The sequence below is a fragment of the Andrena cerasifolii genome, chromosome 10, assembly GCF_050908995.1.
Source record: "Andrena cerasifolii isolate SP2316 chromosome 10, iyAndCera1_principal, whole genome shotgun sequence".
Classification (NCBI taxonomy): Eukaryota; Metazoa; Arthropoda; class Insecta; order Hymenoptera; family Andrenidae; genus Andrena; species Andrena cerasifolii.
Window position 1 is genome coordinate 12,709,650 of NC_135127.1, and position 13,049 is coordinate 12,722,698.

General features: G+C 39.3%; 1 protein-coding gene and 1 long non-coding RNA gene across 3 annotated transcripts; both read right to left on the reverse strand.

Moving 5' to 3' along the window:
• Positions 1-3,053: 3,053 nt before the first annotated feature.
• LOC143373725 (uncharacterized) lies at positions 3,054-4,733 on the reverse strand. The gene is made up of 2 exons (XR_013086519.1): positions 4,670-4,733; positions 3,054-3,760 (listed from the first exon to the last, which is right to left on the reverse strand). It is a non-coding gene; the product is annotated as an uncharacterized LOC143373725 (long non-coding RNA).
• Positions 4,734-6,359: 1,626 nt separating this feature from the next.
• Positions 6,360-12,260, reverse strand: Cand1 (Cullin-associated and neddylation-dissociated 1). Of its 2 annotated transcripts, none has more exons than XM_076821351.1 (17): positions 11,962-12,260; positions 11,311-11,480; positions 10,937-11,150; positions 10,576-10,865; positions 10,340-10,502; positions 9,983-10,256; positions 9,377-9,883; positions 9,016-9,299; positions 8,809-8,940; positions 8,556-8,724; positions 8,200-8,488; positions 7,931-8,129; positions 7,584-7,841; positions 7,308-7,496; positions 6,978-7,221; positions 6,769-6,915; positions 6,360-6,698 (listed from the first exon to the last, which is right to left on the reverse strand). In XM_076821351.1, the coding sequence occupies exons 1-17, from the start codon at positions 12,001-12,003 to the stop codon at positions 6,565-6,567; spliced, it is 3,705 nt and encodes a 1,234-aa protein (XP_076677466.1). In that variant the 5' UTR covers positions 12,004-12,260; the 3' UTR covers positions 6,360-6,564. The 2 variants fall into 2 exon arrangements, with proteins under 2 accessions (XP_076677466.1, XP_076677465.1); XM_076821350.1 differs by having other exon boundaries at positions 10,576-10,868.
• Positions 12,261-13,049: the final 789 nt, after the last annotated feature.

The following is a 13,049-nucleotide window of genomic DNA, read 5'->3' on the forward strand; positions in this document are numbered from 1 at the left end:
TCATAGTCTCGTAACTGGGCGCGTTGATGAAAGATGCTCGAATAATAGATGTGTTTTGAAGGTGACCTTTCATCGAACGCCCTCCTAAACGGTCACCTTTCAAACTGATACAGATGTACTCCTACAAAAGTATAATTTAACTTTGAAATCTAAGGGCGATGCGGTCAGTCTACCGGGCAACGAAAATACATTTTATCACATGTTTCTTTCATGAAATAAAGTGCCTTTCGTTCCTCTCTTTGTATTCTCTTCTAATCGTAAACACTCAAATTTAACTGCTGGTCATCTTAGCGATCGATCCAAGTTATCCCAGTAGATAATAATGATTAATTTGACCAACGTGCATCGCGTGCAAATAGCCGACTTTCTAGTCGAAACAGGGTAAGTGCTTAAAGAGAGTAAAAGTTTACATTATTTCAGGAAGGATATCTAAAATTGAATTTAATTCCCATCAGTGCGAGACTTACGACAGCAATCTGCGCCAGGCGTGTAACGTTTCGTTAGAAGCGATGCGCGTAATTAATGCTGACAAGTCGATTAGCTTGTATCTGTACATTCTATCGCATTGCGCGCGCGCACGCACACAAGCGCAAGGAGTTAAAAGCGGTTCATCTTACAGGTGCCTACGTGATGCCCTGCAACCTACGTTAGACATTTTGGTGCCATTGCGTTCGGAGAACTTTCAAAATATAATTCTCACGTAATCGAACTGTTTCTCACGACATTCACCCCAGCTAATGAGTCACGCCGATCCTGTCGTTCTCGTAACTTGAAAGATAAATCCTTTTTTCCGAGGAGCGACACGCCTTTCTATTCTGCTTAGCGGAGGACGTGATTTGCGGCGGATTTTAGAATTAGGTGAAGGACTGGAACTTCCATGCACGCATGAGGTTCGGCACGACTTCATGAGAACTGCAAATCGAACCTCGGGCGCTAAATGTTTCGGTAAACGATGCTACGAGAAGGCTTGCACTGCATTTACAAATTTGCATATATAATTCGTGTCATTGCTTGCAAGGCATACGTGCCAGTAATAAATTCATGAGCTATTCTCTGTGAATGAAGGCTGTTGGAGCATGTTTGGACACGATTCATATGGGCGGCAATATATAGAAACTGACGACTCTTAGTGTCCTTGAATAAACAGAGAATAAGGTGGCGAATCCTGCGTAAACCAGGTCTGTTTGGTAATGCTCCATGTGACACTTTTTTTTGTTTTTATAATAGAATTTAAAGGTGCAGCTTAAACTACTTTTGCGTTTATAGAAATTGTGCTTTCATAGAAACAACTATATACTTTATTAATTCATTACAGTTAAAGATGAGCGAAAAGGAAGTGATAATATATACAGATAAGACATTGTTCTGGTTATGCTGGAGCGGCAGGATGGGCAGCTACCATATTATTTCAAGATTATAGAAAATTTTTTTTTTAAATCTTATTTGCTTTTCCCTATTCCACTAATATTCTGTTGTTGAAGCGATATATCATCCAAGGAAGTGAAAGGAACTCCTCTAACTTTTTCATATAGCTTGCTAAATACCTCATGCCGCTTATTTTTGATCAGATTCTTTAAATATTCTGTTTTATTCCCTGCCTTGTCAAAACAAAGATCATGGAACTTTTCAAAAGTGGTACAAATATTAATTCCTACTCCATATAATATCTTAGTCGATAAATTTTTTGGCGTAAAAAGTTCCTCCTTGGCTAAGAAGTGATTTAAATAATTTTCTTGAAAACATGATGTATGGAAATTTCTTAAAATAGAAGCGGCATTATTTCCTGCCATGGATAATACATTTGATAGATACTTCGGCCTAAAACCTACCTGATAGAAATCATCTAAAAGCTGTGTTTTATTTCCCGTCTCGTCGAAACAAACATCATGAAAATTTTTTAAAGCAGAACAAATATTAGCTTTTGCTCCGTGCAATATCCTAGATAAATTACTCGGTGCAAAACCACCGTGTTGCTTATTTGAAAAATGGTATAAATACTTCTTTGTCTCTGCTATAAAACAGAAATCATGAAATTTTTCTAAACTATCCGCTGCTCCACTCAGTATACTACATAAATCACATGGCCTAAAACCTGCTTTACATAAGTCATCTAAAAGCTTCGTTTTTCTCCTTTTCTCATTAAAACAAACACTATGCAATTTTTTTAAAGTAGAAGAAGTACGAAGCCCTGATCCACATAACATGCAGGATAAGTTGCTTGGCTTAAAACCTGCCTTATAGAAATCATCTAAAAGTTCTGTTCTCTCCCCTTTGTCATAAAAGCACACACTATGCAATTTTTCAAAAGCATCTTTAGCATTGGCTCCTGCTCTACTTAACATACCAGATAAGTTATGCAGCGTGAAACTTTCTTTCCCATTTTTTTTCTTAACAAAGTGCTGTAAATATTGAGTTTTATTGCCTTCTGCATCAAACCAAAGATCATATAATTCTTTAAAAGCTTTTGCAGCATTAGCTCCCGCTCCACCTAAAATACTGGATATATTAGATAGATTTATTCCTTCTTTTTCTAGAGTTTTTAAATATTCAGTTTTATTGCCTTCTGCATCAAACCACAGGTCATATAATTCTTTAAAAGCTTTTGCAGCATTAGCTTTAGATCGATGTAAGATACTGGACACATTAGCTAAACTCACCCCTTTTTCTTCTAGAGTTTTTAAATATTTAGTTTTATTGCCTTCTGCATCGAACCAAAGATCATATAATTCTTTAAAAGCTTTTGCAGCATTAGCTCCTGCTCCATTTAAAATACTGGATATATTAGATAGATTTACCCTTTCTTTTTCTAGAGTTTTTAAATATTCAGTTTTACTGCCTTCTCCATCAAACCAAAAGTCATATAATTCTTTAAAAGCTTTTGCAGCATTAGCTCCTGCTTTACCTAACATACTGGATACATTAGTTAGATTTACTCCTTCTTTTTCTAAAGTTTTTAAATATTGAGTTTTGTTGCCTTCTGCATCAAACCAAAGGCCATGTAATTCTTTGAAAGCTTTTGTAGCATTAGCTCCTGCTCCACTTAAGATACTGGATATACGGGCTAAATCTACTCCACTTTCTTCTAGTTTTATTAAGTATAGTGTTTTTTTTCCGTTCCGATCAAACCAAAGATCATATAATTCTTTAAAAGCTCTAGGAGCATTAGCTCCTGCTCCATGCAAAATACTAGACATATTGGCTAAACTCATTCCTTTTTCTTCTAGAGTTTTTAAATATTGAGTTTTATTGCCCTCTGCATCAAACCAAAGATCATATAATTCTTTAAAAGCTTTTGCAGAATTAGCGCCTGCCTTACTTAAAATACTGGACATACTAGATAAATTTATTCCTTTTTCTTCTAAAGTTTTTAAATATTCAGTTTTATTGCCTTCTGCATCAAACCAAAGATCATATAAGTTTTTAAAAGCTTCTGCAGCATTAGCCCGTGCTCTATTTAAAATACTGGACATATTGGCTGGGTTTATTTTATTTCTTTTCATAATTTCTAGTCTTTTTTCTCTAATTAGAAAATCTAAGAACTGATCAAATTCAGGAGTTCGATCTCTACCAACCACACTTTTAGCAAATTTAGTTTCTTCATTGTGCAGCCTCTTTGATACTCTGTCACCTTCGTCTATAACAGAACGCCTCCGTTTTCTAGAGCTAGGACCAGCGTCACTATTTTCCTTAGCTGAACTCATTGGACTCTGTTCAGATGTGGTAGCTCTAGCATCTCGTAATGGCTTCAAAGTCTCTTTGCCTAACATAAAAAACACTCCTTGTTTTCATTATCACAGTCTTATTATTAAAGGGTATTTAAAATAAATATAATATGTTTAAGTGGAATGATAAAAGTATATAAAATACGTAGATTTAAGGGAAAAAGCAGTGTCTTTGATAGAAAAAAGAAAAGCAAAGGTTGAGGTTAAAGAGCTTTTTGAGATAGGAATAGCAACACTATATAGATGGCTAAAAAACAGGGTTTCTGACCAAGATTTCAGAGCGACAAAAATTATTGGTTTTATTTGATAAATGGGCCCAAAAATGCTTGCAGACTATGTCAAAGAACATCCAGATCATAAGCTAGCAGAAATGAAACAAAACTTGTGCTTTGGAATAGAGCTGTTACTTTTTGACCTCAAGCAATTGAATATTTTATTGTCTGTGGTATTGTTTGATGTTAGCCAAAATGATCAAACAATACCACATTCAATGGCTTGAAATACAGATTAACGCAGCTAAAAATAACTTTAAAAAAAAGCACACTATATCAAGAGCGCAACCAAGAAAATAGACAGCAATTTACTGATACAATCTCAAAAATAGACCATTCTATAGAATGCTATACATAGATGAAGCAGAAGTCGACAATAGGTTATATAGAGGAAAAAAATCTATGCAGATATTCCAGGCAAAAAAGAGGGTAAGCAGGATTCGTGGCTGGATTGGACAAAGCTTTATTGCATTAATGTTAATGACTTTCACAGGAGAGTGTAATAAATATGTATTTAATGGATGGCTATTTAGAGCAAATGTTATTGCCACAGTTACAGCGTGGTACAACTATAGTTATGGATAATAGTACATTCGATAAAGATTAAAACTCCTGAAACAAAGTCATCAATAGAGTCCTTTCGCTGCCATTTGCTTTATTTACCAACATATTCACCTGATCTAAATCCAATAAAACACTGTTGGCACACCATCAAAATGGCATCCTTAGAGCATATATACAGGGATCGGCGGGCTTAAGCTACGCTGGATGGAGGGGGAAACACCTACAGGAGCGGTGGTGATGTGAAGTGATCCTCTAGGGAGTGATCGGTATAACCGCAGCCATTTTGGAGCAAACCGCAAATAACATAATCTAAACGTTTATCTGTCTCTTTCTATCAGTATTTCTCTCTCTCTCTCTCTCTCTCTCTTTCTGTCTCTTTCTTTTTTACAGTTTCTTTCTCTGTCTACTTTTGCTTTTGCTCCAAATCGCGGCAACCAATCAGCGACGACACACGTTGTTCCGATCACTGCCTAGAGGATCACTAGTAATGTTGCATGAACTGCGCCTGCGTCCTAATTTAGGAAGCTATACATCTCTCTCTCGCACCATATTGGCGACAGTTTTGAGTTTTCGTTGAGACAACCGTTGTGAAGTCAACAATGATCAGTCCTCCCTTCGGTTGGGAAAATCAGCACCCTCTGGCGAATTGTGTCCCCTACTAAATGATAAAAACCGGCAAAATTGAAACCTCGAAGTCTCAAAATATTTTTTAAGAACTACTTCTTACAAAAAAAGCCCCATTAAAATCGGCGTGTGCGGGTTTGATATGTTCCCTTGTAACCATCTACAAAGTATAGGACCTATCACCTTATGAGACTACGTGTCACCACCCAAACTTGAAACAAACTGTATTATTATTCAGAAACACCTTCTACATATTCTTATCCAAACTCCGAGCTTGCAATTTCAAATATCTATGGATTTCCTTAAGGAAGTACCATTCAGGTATCAAGAATACCAATTATTTATATGAATTTATCCGCATAATAGGCCTTTACAGTGTTACAATAAATTATAAGTTATATAAAATCACTATTTTCTTGTGTTCATTATCGAGGTTTCAATTTTGTCAGTTTTTATGATTTAGTAGAGGCACAATCCGCCAGAGGGTACTGATTTTGCCAACAGAAATATACGGAAACACACCCCCTGCTTTGCAATCATCAACTTTGATTAATCCATTCCATAAAGATTTTTCAATTACAGATTGCTTTAGATCAGGAAAGATTCTTCTGGATCTCAGCCTAACGTTATCGCCTTAATTTGTCTGTATGCTAATATCAGCTGTTTGCAAGACATAAAACACTTAAACCGGTCCGCAAATACCAGATCAACCGCAAAATATTTGGCAAAGCGGCACCCTCATCTGTGGATTCATAAACATCTATTTTTAGTATGCATTAACTAACGCTAAATACCGCTGCCCTGATGAAACGTTGACGGCGTGTTTGTATAAATATCGAAGGCTTTCCGTCGGGATGCAGTTTACAGAGCCTTTAATGTCCGGGAAGGGAAAGTAGTAGGCAGCCTTGCTAATAAATTTATTAAGGAATCGCGCGATAAGTAGGTCAGTATATAAGACACGAACACGTGCAAGCAGATTGAGCATTAATCATAAACATTTAGGTCGATTGGCGCAATCGAACGTTCGTAAACGTGATGACCGCCACACGATGGAGATTCGATGAACCATTAGCGGTCCGTCTGAAATAAGATTAATTACTTCGATCGATTATAATTCATATGGTTTTCTTCCTTTTTTTATTGTCAAACGGCAGCCGGAAGCGTGATCGCAAGATGCTTACAATTGGCAAATTTTTATTTCTGTAATTTATACATGGCGTGTTACATGAAATCACATTCATCTCAAACTACGTGGGTTCAGATCGAAGACAATAATGAAAAAATAACGTATAGAAATAAACTATGAATAATATGACCGCAAAATGCATGGCTAACAGCGATCAATCTGAAATACAGAAAGGATATTTTAATCGCGGGGGCTTTTAGCTTTGATCCATCGCGTTACTTTCGTTCACGGTGTTTCCGCTGCAATCCTTTTGGATTATCTCGAAGAGTGGTTGCAACTCGGGCGTCGCTTTTATTTGGGTCACGAACTCGCACAGCGATGGATTCTTATCTGTAAAGAGAAGCTTATCATTTGTAAAGTGAATGTCCGAGCCACCTTAATTTGTTGGAGGTCGTTTTACCAGCATCGGGGATAGTTAGCAACGCCGCTACAGCCCTCAACGCCGAGCGCTTGAGTTCGTCTTGCTTCTCGTACTCCTGCTTCACTGAATTTGCCTTGACTTTCATTGTACATGTGCTCTTCAATGGCTCGACTAATCGCTCCAGCCCTACGCAACGGTACAAGTTATATTAAAAGCTAGCGATGCCATTATCCACGAGTAACACTTACTTTGCAGAACTGCCGTTGGACACAGCTGTGCGAGTCTGGCCGTCATTAGATATGTTAGCATCTTGATGTCATAGTGATCCCTGAGGCCGTTCTCAACGTGATTCAAGAAATTGAACACATCTAATCGATCGAGACAAGAGTCTAGCAACGTATACATGCACTCGAACGCTGCTTTTCTAAGATCCAGACCGTCGTCCACTGTATGTTTAAAGGGGCCCATTTCAACCTCTCTTATCAATTCTTTCTGCATTAAAAAGAAATCTATTAGCTGGCCAGAAGAGCTAACGTATCAGTAAGAAACGGTATTTAACGTCCTCGTTAATAGCATACCTTTATTTTAGTTTCGGTGTAGAGATGTGGTAACACGGAGTCTAATAAATCCCTTATGAGCATTGGCTTGTTGTGAGCCGCTGAATTAAATGCAACTAGAGCTACCCTCCTTACGTTCAGATCAGGGTCCTCCAAAGCGACTAAGAAACTGCCCATACATTGTTTTAACATGCTATCGATTTGCTGGGGCTGTACGCAGAAGATTATAGATCATTTACGAACCGATGTAGTAATTGAATGTATAGTTATTGTATAATGCCGTGTGTGTACGTGCACCTGATCGGAAATGGTGAATTTAACAGCGGTAACTGTGGTGGTTCTCATAAGTGCGGATGGTGATTTCAAGGACTCTTGTAATCTCGGTAACAAAGTAGCAGGATCGATCAATGTGAGTTTCCCCAGGCATTCCGCCACGACATTACGTGTACCTTCCTCCGTGCATTCGCAGTGCCTGTACAAAAGCATCCAAATCGAAGGCACGAGATTTTGCAAATGAGACACACCGGATGGACTGGCAGACTGACACGTGATGATCTACAATGTATTAGACTCTCGAGGTGTTTAATATTTCTAGTAAGCATAGCACGATGAAACACACTTCCATAATACTCGATATACTTTACCTCTTTTAACGAATGCAGAAGAAGATATTGGCGCTTTGGTTGCGCCTCGATTTCTATCAGTATAAATGGCAAATATTCCGGAAGATTGCCGACCGCTATGTTTCCCAACGTGTAGCTGGCTGCTGATTTCACCTCCTCCGAATGGGACGAGAACGAATTTAGAATTACGTACTTCAAGTGGTTGATTTTACTCAGATCTCTGGATAGAGGGGGATTAATTGAGAATGATGAATTGATAAGTAGAACACGGGGAAGCTGACGTTACTTACATGTGTCTACCTATTTCGCCGATAACCAACAGTGCAAAAATATGCTGAGCGTCGCTCTGTGGATTTTGAACGTCCTGTAGAAATTGCTCTATCACCGTCTGGGTCCCTTGATGCCGCGTTATTGTTAACGCGGCCGCACATTTGGCAAGGGAATGATACGCTTGCTTGTGAAGTACAGTTTGATTAACAATCGCTATCAACATCGAGAGCAGTGCCTTGTAGCCGAGGCGCGGTATGTCCGCCTGTACTAACGCTTGGAAAAATTCTAACATCGAATTCAACGCCACGCCTAAATCATAAAAACGAGTCAAATGCCGTTCCATTATAATAGAAACGTGGAATAACTAGTATGCTACCTTGGAGAAGTGGAGATGTTACAAGAACTAATATTTCTGGGAGGATATTATCAGACATCCTTGTCTGAGCGATTGGGTGTAGTTTGGCGATAGTGGTGAGAAGATTGAGAGTCAATTGCGCGATATGCAGATCAGTCTCGTTCAATAACGCTGGTAACTCTTTAGTCACCTAGCAAAATATTCATTAATTACAATCCCAAGGGTTAAAATATTCCATTGCTCCCCTTAAATCTTCTTTTTCAACATTCTTTACCTTATCTAGCAAATCTGGATGGAGAGCAGAACTGTAATTTCGTACCAGAGTGTCTAGAAGCGGCAGGGAACACAGTTTTAAAGCTCGCTGATTCTTTCTGAGGAACGACCCAAGAATTGGGATTGCCTCTTCCTGTAAGAAAGCACAATAATAATAATGATACTCTGCGTGCAGATGAAGAGTAAATATTTCGACGCGTCCACGTACCATGATTGGTTTGAGATCCACTCTCAAAGGCGACGATGCTATACACGTTAAAGCCTTAACCGTCGTGAGCCGCGTGATCTCATTACGGAGTCTATCCAAAAATATAGGCAGGCATACGTGCAATTCGTCGGACAATGTATCTCCGAAATGCGCGAGGATCTGGCCCATGCAAGCGATCGCTCTTTCCTTCACTTCTTGGTCGATGTCCGCTGTTCGTAGTCTCATCAATGTGCAACGATATATGTCGCCGGATAATGATGTGAAGTCGACGTAGCATGGTTTATCTGAGGACAACGTTTAACGGTTACCCGAGTTCTGCACACTTTTGCAACGCGACGCGGAAGAATGTCTTGCAATTTACCGTGCGGTCTAATCACTTGGACGAGCTGCTGCAATACCAGCAACGCTTCGGCCGTAATTTTATAAAACGAGTCTCCAACGGCTGCTATAATCGGAGGCGCCAAGACTGCCATGTGAGCGTGAAACACCTCGGGCTGGTGAGTTATTAGTAACGTGTGCACAAAGGCCAGTGTATCGATCTTCATATTCGACGAAGAATTCTTGTCTCCCAAAGAGTATTGTATACCAGGTATCAACGCGGGTATGTGATTGCTCAAAGCACCGGGCAACACGAGTACCAGTTCCTTTAACAGTGAAAAGCAATCTTGCCGTGTTTTAATACTCTTCTCTTTCATCTGACGATGGACAGCCTTGACTATCAACGGGACTTGTTGTTGCAATAACGATATCGGACCGTCGTCGTCCTCCATTGCATCGGGATCGAGAGGCATGCCGGTAGCTGGTCTCGTTTGTCGCAGGAGTGCAATGTACGCGTGGAAAATATCCGACTTTACGTTTTCTTCCCTTTCTGTGAAAATAGAATTCCCTTCTGCTGATACATTCACCGTTCAACGATCGATACAGTTAGAAATACAAGCCCTTGCGTTTCATTTTACGAGAGAGGTACCTTTGAATCTTGAAATCAAGGCTGGAGAAACAACTTTGTAAAGGTCAGGGAGAAGTTCTCGTCTACTAGATACAACAGCTTCGAGACATTTCGCGGCCGCTCTACGAACTTTCCAGCTCATATCGTCATCGTCTGAATACTCATCTTCTCCATCCTCCTCTCCGTCTTCCTCTATTTCCATAACGCCGCCTTCCCCATCGGACGTCTCATTCATATCATCGTCGTAATTGTAGTTCGGATCGTACGTAATGTAAACCAAACAAATATCTATAATCTAAACGACAAACGTTCAGTGTTTCCGACGCACAGGATTACAAGTGATTCTACTTAATCTGGGAAACGAGAAGGGCTGCTCACTTTATTTATGTGCGGCGTAATTTCTTTGGGACATCTGTATACAAATGATGCAAACGCTTGCAAACAATACTCTCTCAGCTCATCGTCATCCTCGCTGCTATACTGTACAATTAATGGCATGACTCTTTCTATTTGCTCTCCGAATCTGTGGCCCGCTTGTCGACTGCAATTTCATGGCGAAAGTAAAGAGAGCGAACGCAAAAATACAGAGTCGAGTAAAGAGGAACCCCACTTACCAGATAGAAGCGATGCATTGTATATAAGTACGTATCACATTTTTTGCGGTTTGCGTAGTAAGACCTTCAAGTAAATGATCTAGAAGTTTATTGTACAAGTAATTGTTACTCGAAGTCAAAAGATGGCTCAGCGCCACTATAGTACGCTTCCGAACTGCTTGGCGTGGAGAAGAGAGTTGTGGTAGTAAAGCGGCCAGAATGATCGAGTGAAACGTGACTAGTAAAGCACCAAATCGAGACAGTAAGTCAGCCACAATATCAAGGGCCTCAAGCTGCACGGATACATCTTTCTGCTATACAAAAGTCAATTATTTTTATCAGTTTGAATTTGTATCTGTAGAAATTGAACAATAACAATTACTTTCTCAATAGCACTGCTGAGTCGGCCAGTTATTCGTTTACAAACATTTGCGACCAGTGCACTGGATCCCAAAGGAAGCTCGGAGATTACAGTTTTCAAACCGATACTGGAAATATCTCTCAACTGTTCCTTGTCCGATACCATATTCGTGCACAGCGCGTCTACGATAGTTTCCACTTGGTACTCCTTTACCTTATTGACTAATGGGCCCAAACTGAAATCGGACACGTTTCTGTAATCGTGTCCAAATACAGAGAAGATCTTGCGAGCGCAAGAAAGAACTTAACTGACGTTTTGTAATACACAAGAATTATTAATAAACTTCCAAACTAAAGCATTTATGTATTTCAAGCTTAATCCACATGTAACTGTACCATTTTACAGCAAGATTTTGTACTTCTCCATTTTTGTCCTCCAGCAGTTTCAGAAGCATCTTTACAACTTTGCGCTCCGAATCGTCGTCCAATTTGATGCTGTCTTTTTGTAACTCGCTCATTAGATCGTTGGTAGCCATAAATCTAAAATCCTTGTCACTGGACGTCATCTGAAATAATACGTTTTATTAAAATATATCTACATGCTGGATCGACGAGGCATTCACACGAATACACCTAAATCTGATCCAAGAATTACCATTGGGAGATTATTAAAAATATTATAACCATTATGAAAGATTATAACCATAACGAATACATATACAAGCTTGAAACTTTTATCGAACAAATGAGAAAGAAAATCCAACAAAAACTCCCTTATATGACAGTTGAAAACACCTCGCATAATCATTAACGCATAAATATGCTTCCATCGCTACTAACAATAAACTGTACAGCTACATTCCTGCGACAAGTCGAAATCACTGTCGCATCTAACGGATTATCGTGATAAAGCAAGGTTATAGAGAATTTCAATATCGTTGAGACTGCCTATCATTACTCCCAAGTCTTGCTCTAAACCAATCGGCGAATAACCATGTAATATCCAAACGGGGTGAAAGTATATTCCGCGAGAAAAGCAATGCATACCTTCTCCAGCAAGTTTGCGATTTGATAAGAGACACTAGCCATGATCGAAAACTTTCTCACAGCCGGTTACAGTTGTCGTTCCGATAACCTACGTTGCAACTGAACGAAAAGAAAAGAAACTTCGCGAAGTTTCGTGGGAACGGGCGACACCGACTTCGTTTCAGTTTATTCGGCGAAGGATCCAGTGTTAGAAACCCTATTTTAAGAAAATTTCACTTGTCGGCAGCATCTCAATACTGCGATTTGCGAATCCATGCGAATCTTTACCGCAACTACGACTGCCAAAATTTTGATGGTAATTCTGCGTCCCTAAACCCATTCGAACAATAACCATGCGGAAAGGAAACATCGAAATGCTGCTACGGAATTGGTCGATCCATGGATCCCTTGTTGCGCGATTCCGTGAGGGATTTTAAATTAGACGGCGGGTCCGTGCCCGTGGAGCGCTGAAATAGAGCACTAAAGAGGTGAGTATGCGCATCCGCCATATTGGGTTCTGTGGAGAGAGAAGATTATTGAGTACCCGCCTTTTTGAGCATTGTCAGATTCACTTTATAAACAAAATATGCGTTGTTGATATTGATGCGTGGTAGCACGACATATTATATTATTAGAGTATATTTTTACATTTAAATTTATATTTGGTTTATAAAGCGAATTTGACAATACGCAAAAAGGAGGGTACTCAATAATCCTCTCTCTCCAGAGGACCCAGTTAAAGTGATAATAATAAATAAGCTTTGGAGTAGGAGGTAGTAATATAGGATATAAGACCAGGAAAAAAATGTCAATAAATACAGGAGAGCGAGTATAAAGGGTATAGAACAGAACATACGAAGTGTATAGCGAGAGGATACGACAGAATGATACTCGGAGGAAAAGGTTTGAGTGAGATATAGATAATAATGAAACACTGTGATATGAATGAGAATGAGAATCTGTATTTGAATATGTAAGATACAGAGAGCGGAGTGTCTAAAGTTCGTTGGGCTATATAGGGCTGTTTCCTAAAGTGCCATTCGCTAGTTTATAAGAAACTGTAAACTAGGGGAAAATAAAAACCTAACCTAACCTCTAGAGGACCCAAT

Excerpts from the sequence above, each read along its gene's own strand:
- Cand1 (XM_076821350.1), bottom strand. The coding sequence starts at position 12,003 with ATGGCTAGTGTCTCTTATCAAATCGCAAACTTGCTGGAGAAG. Across the intron at positions 8,489-8,555 it reads AACATCTCCACTTCTCCAAG|GCGTGGCGTTGAATTCGATG; the intron begins GTAGCATACTAG and ends TTTATGATTTAG. Across the intron at positions 8,130-8,199 it reads GGCGAAATAGGTAGACACAT|AGATCTGAGTAAAATCAACC; the intron begins GTAAGTAACGTC and ends CCCTCTATCCAG.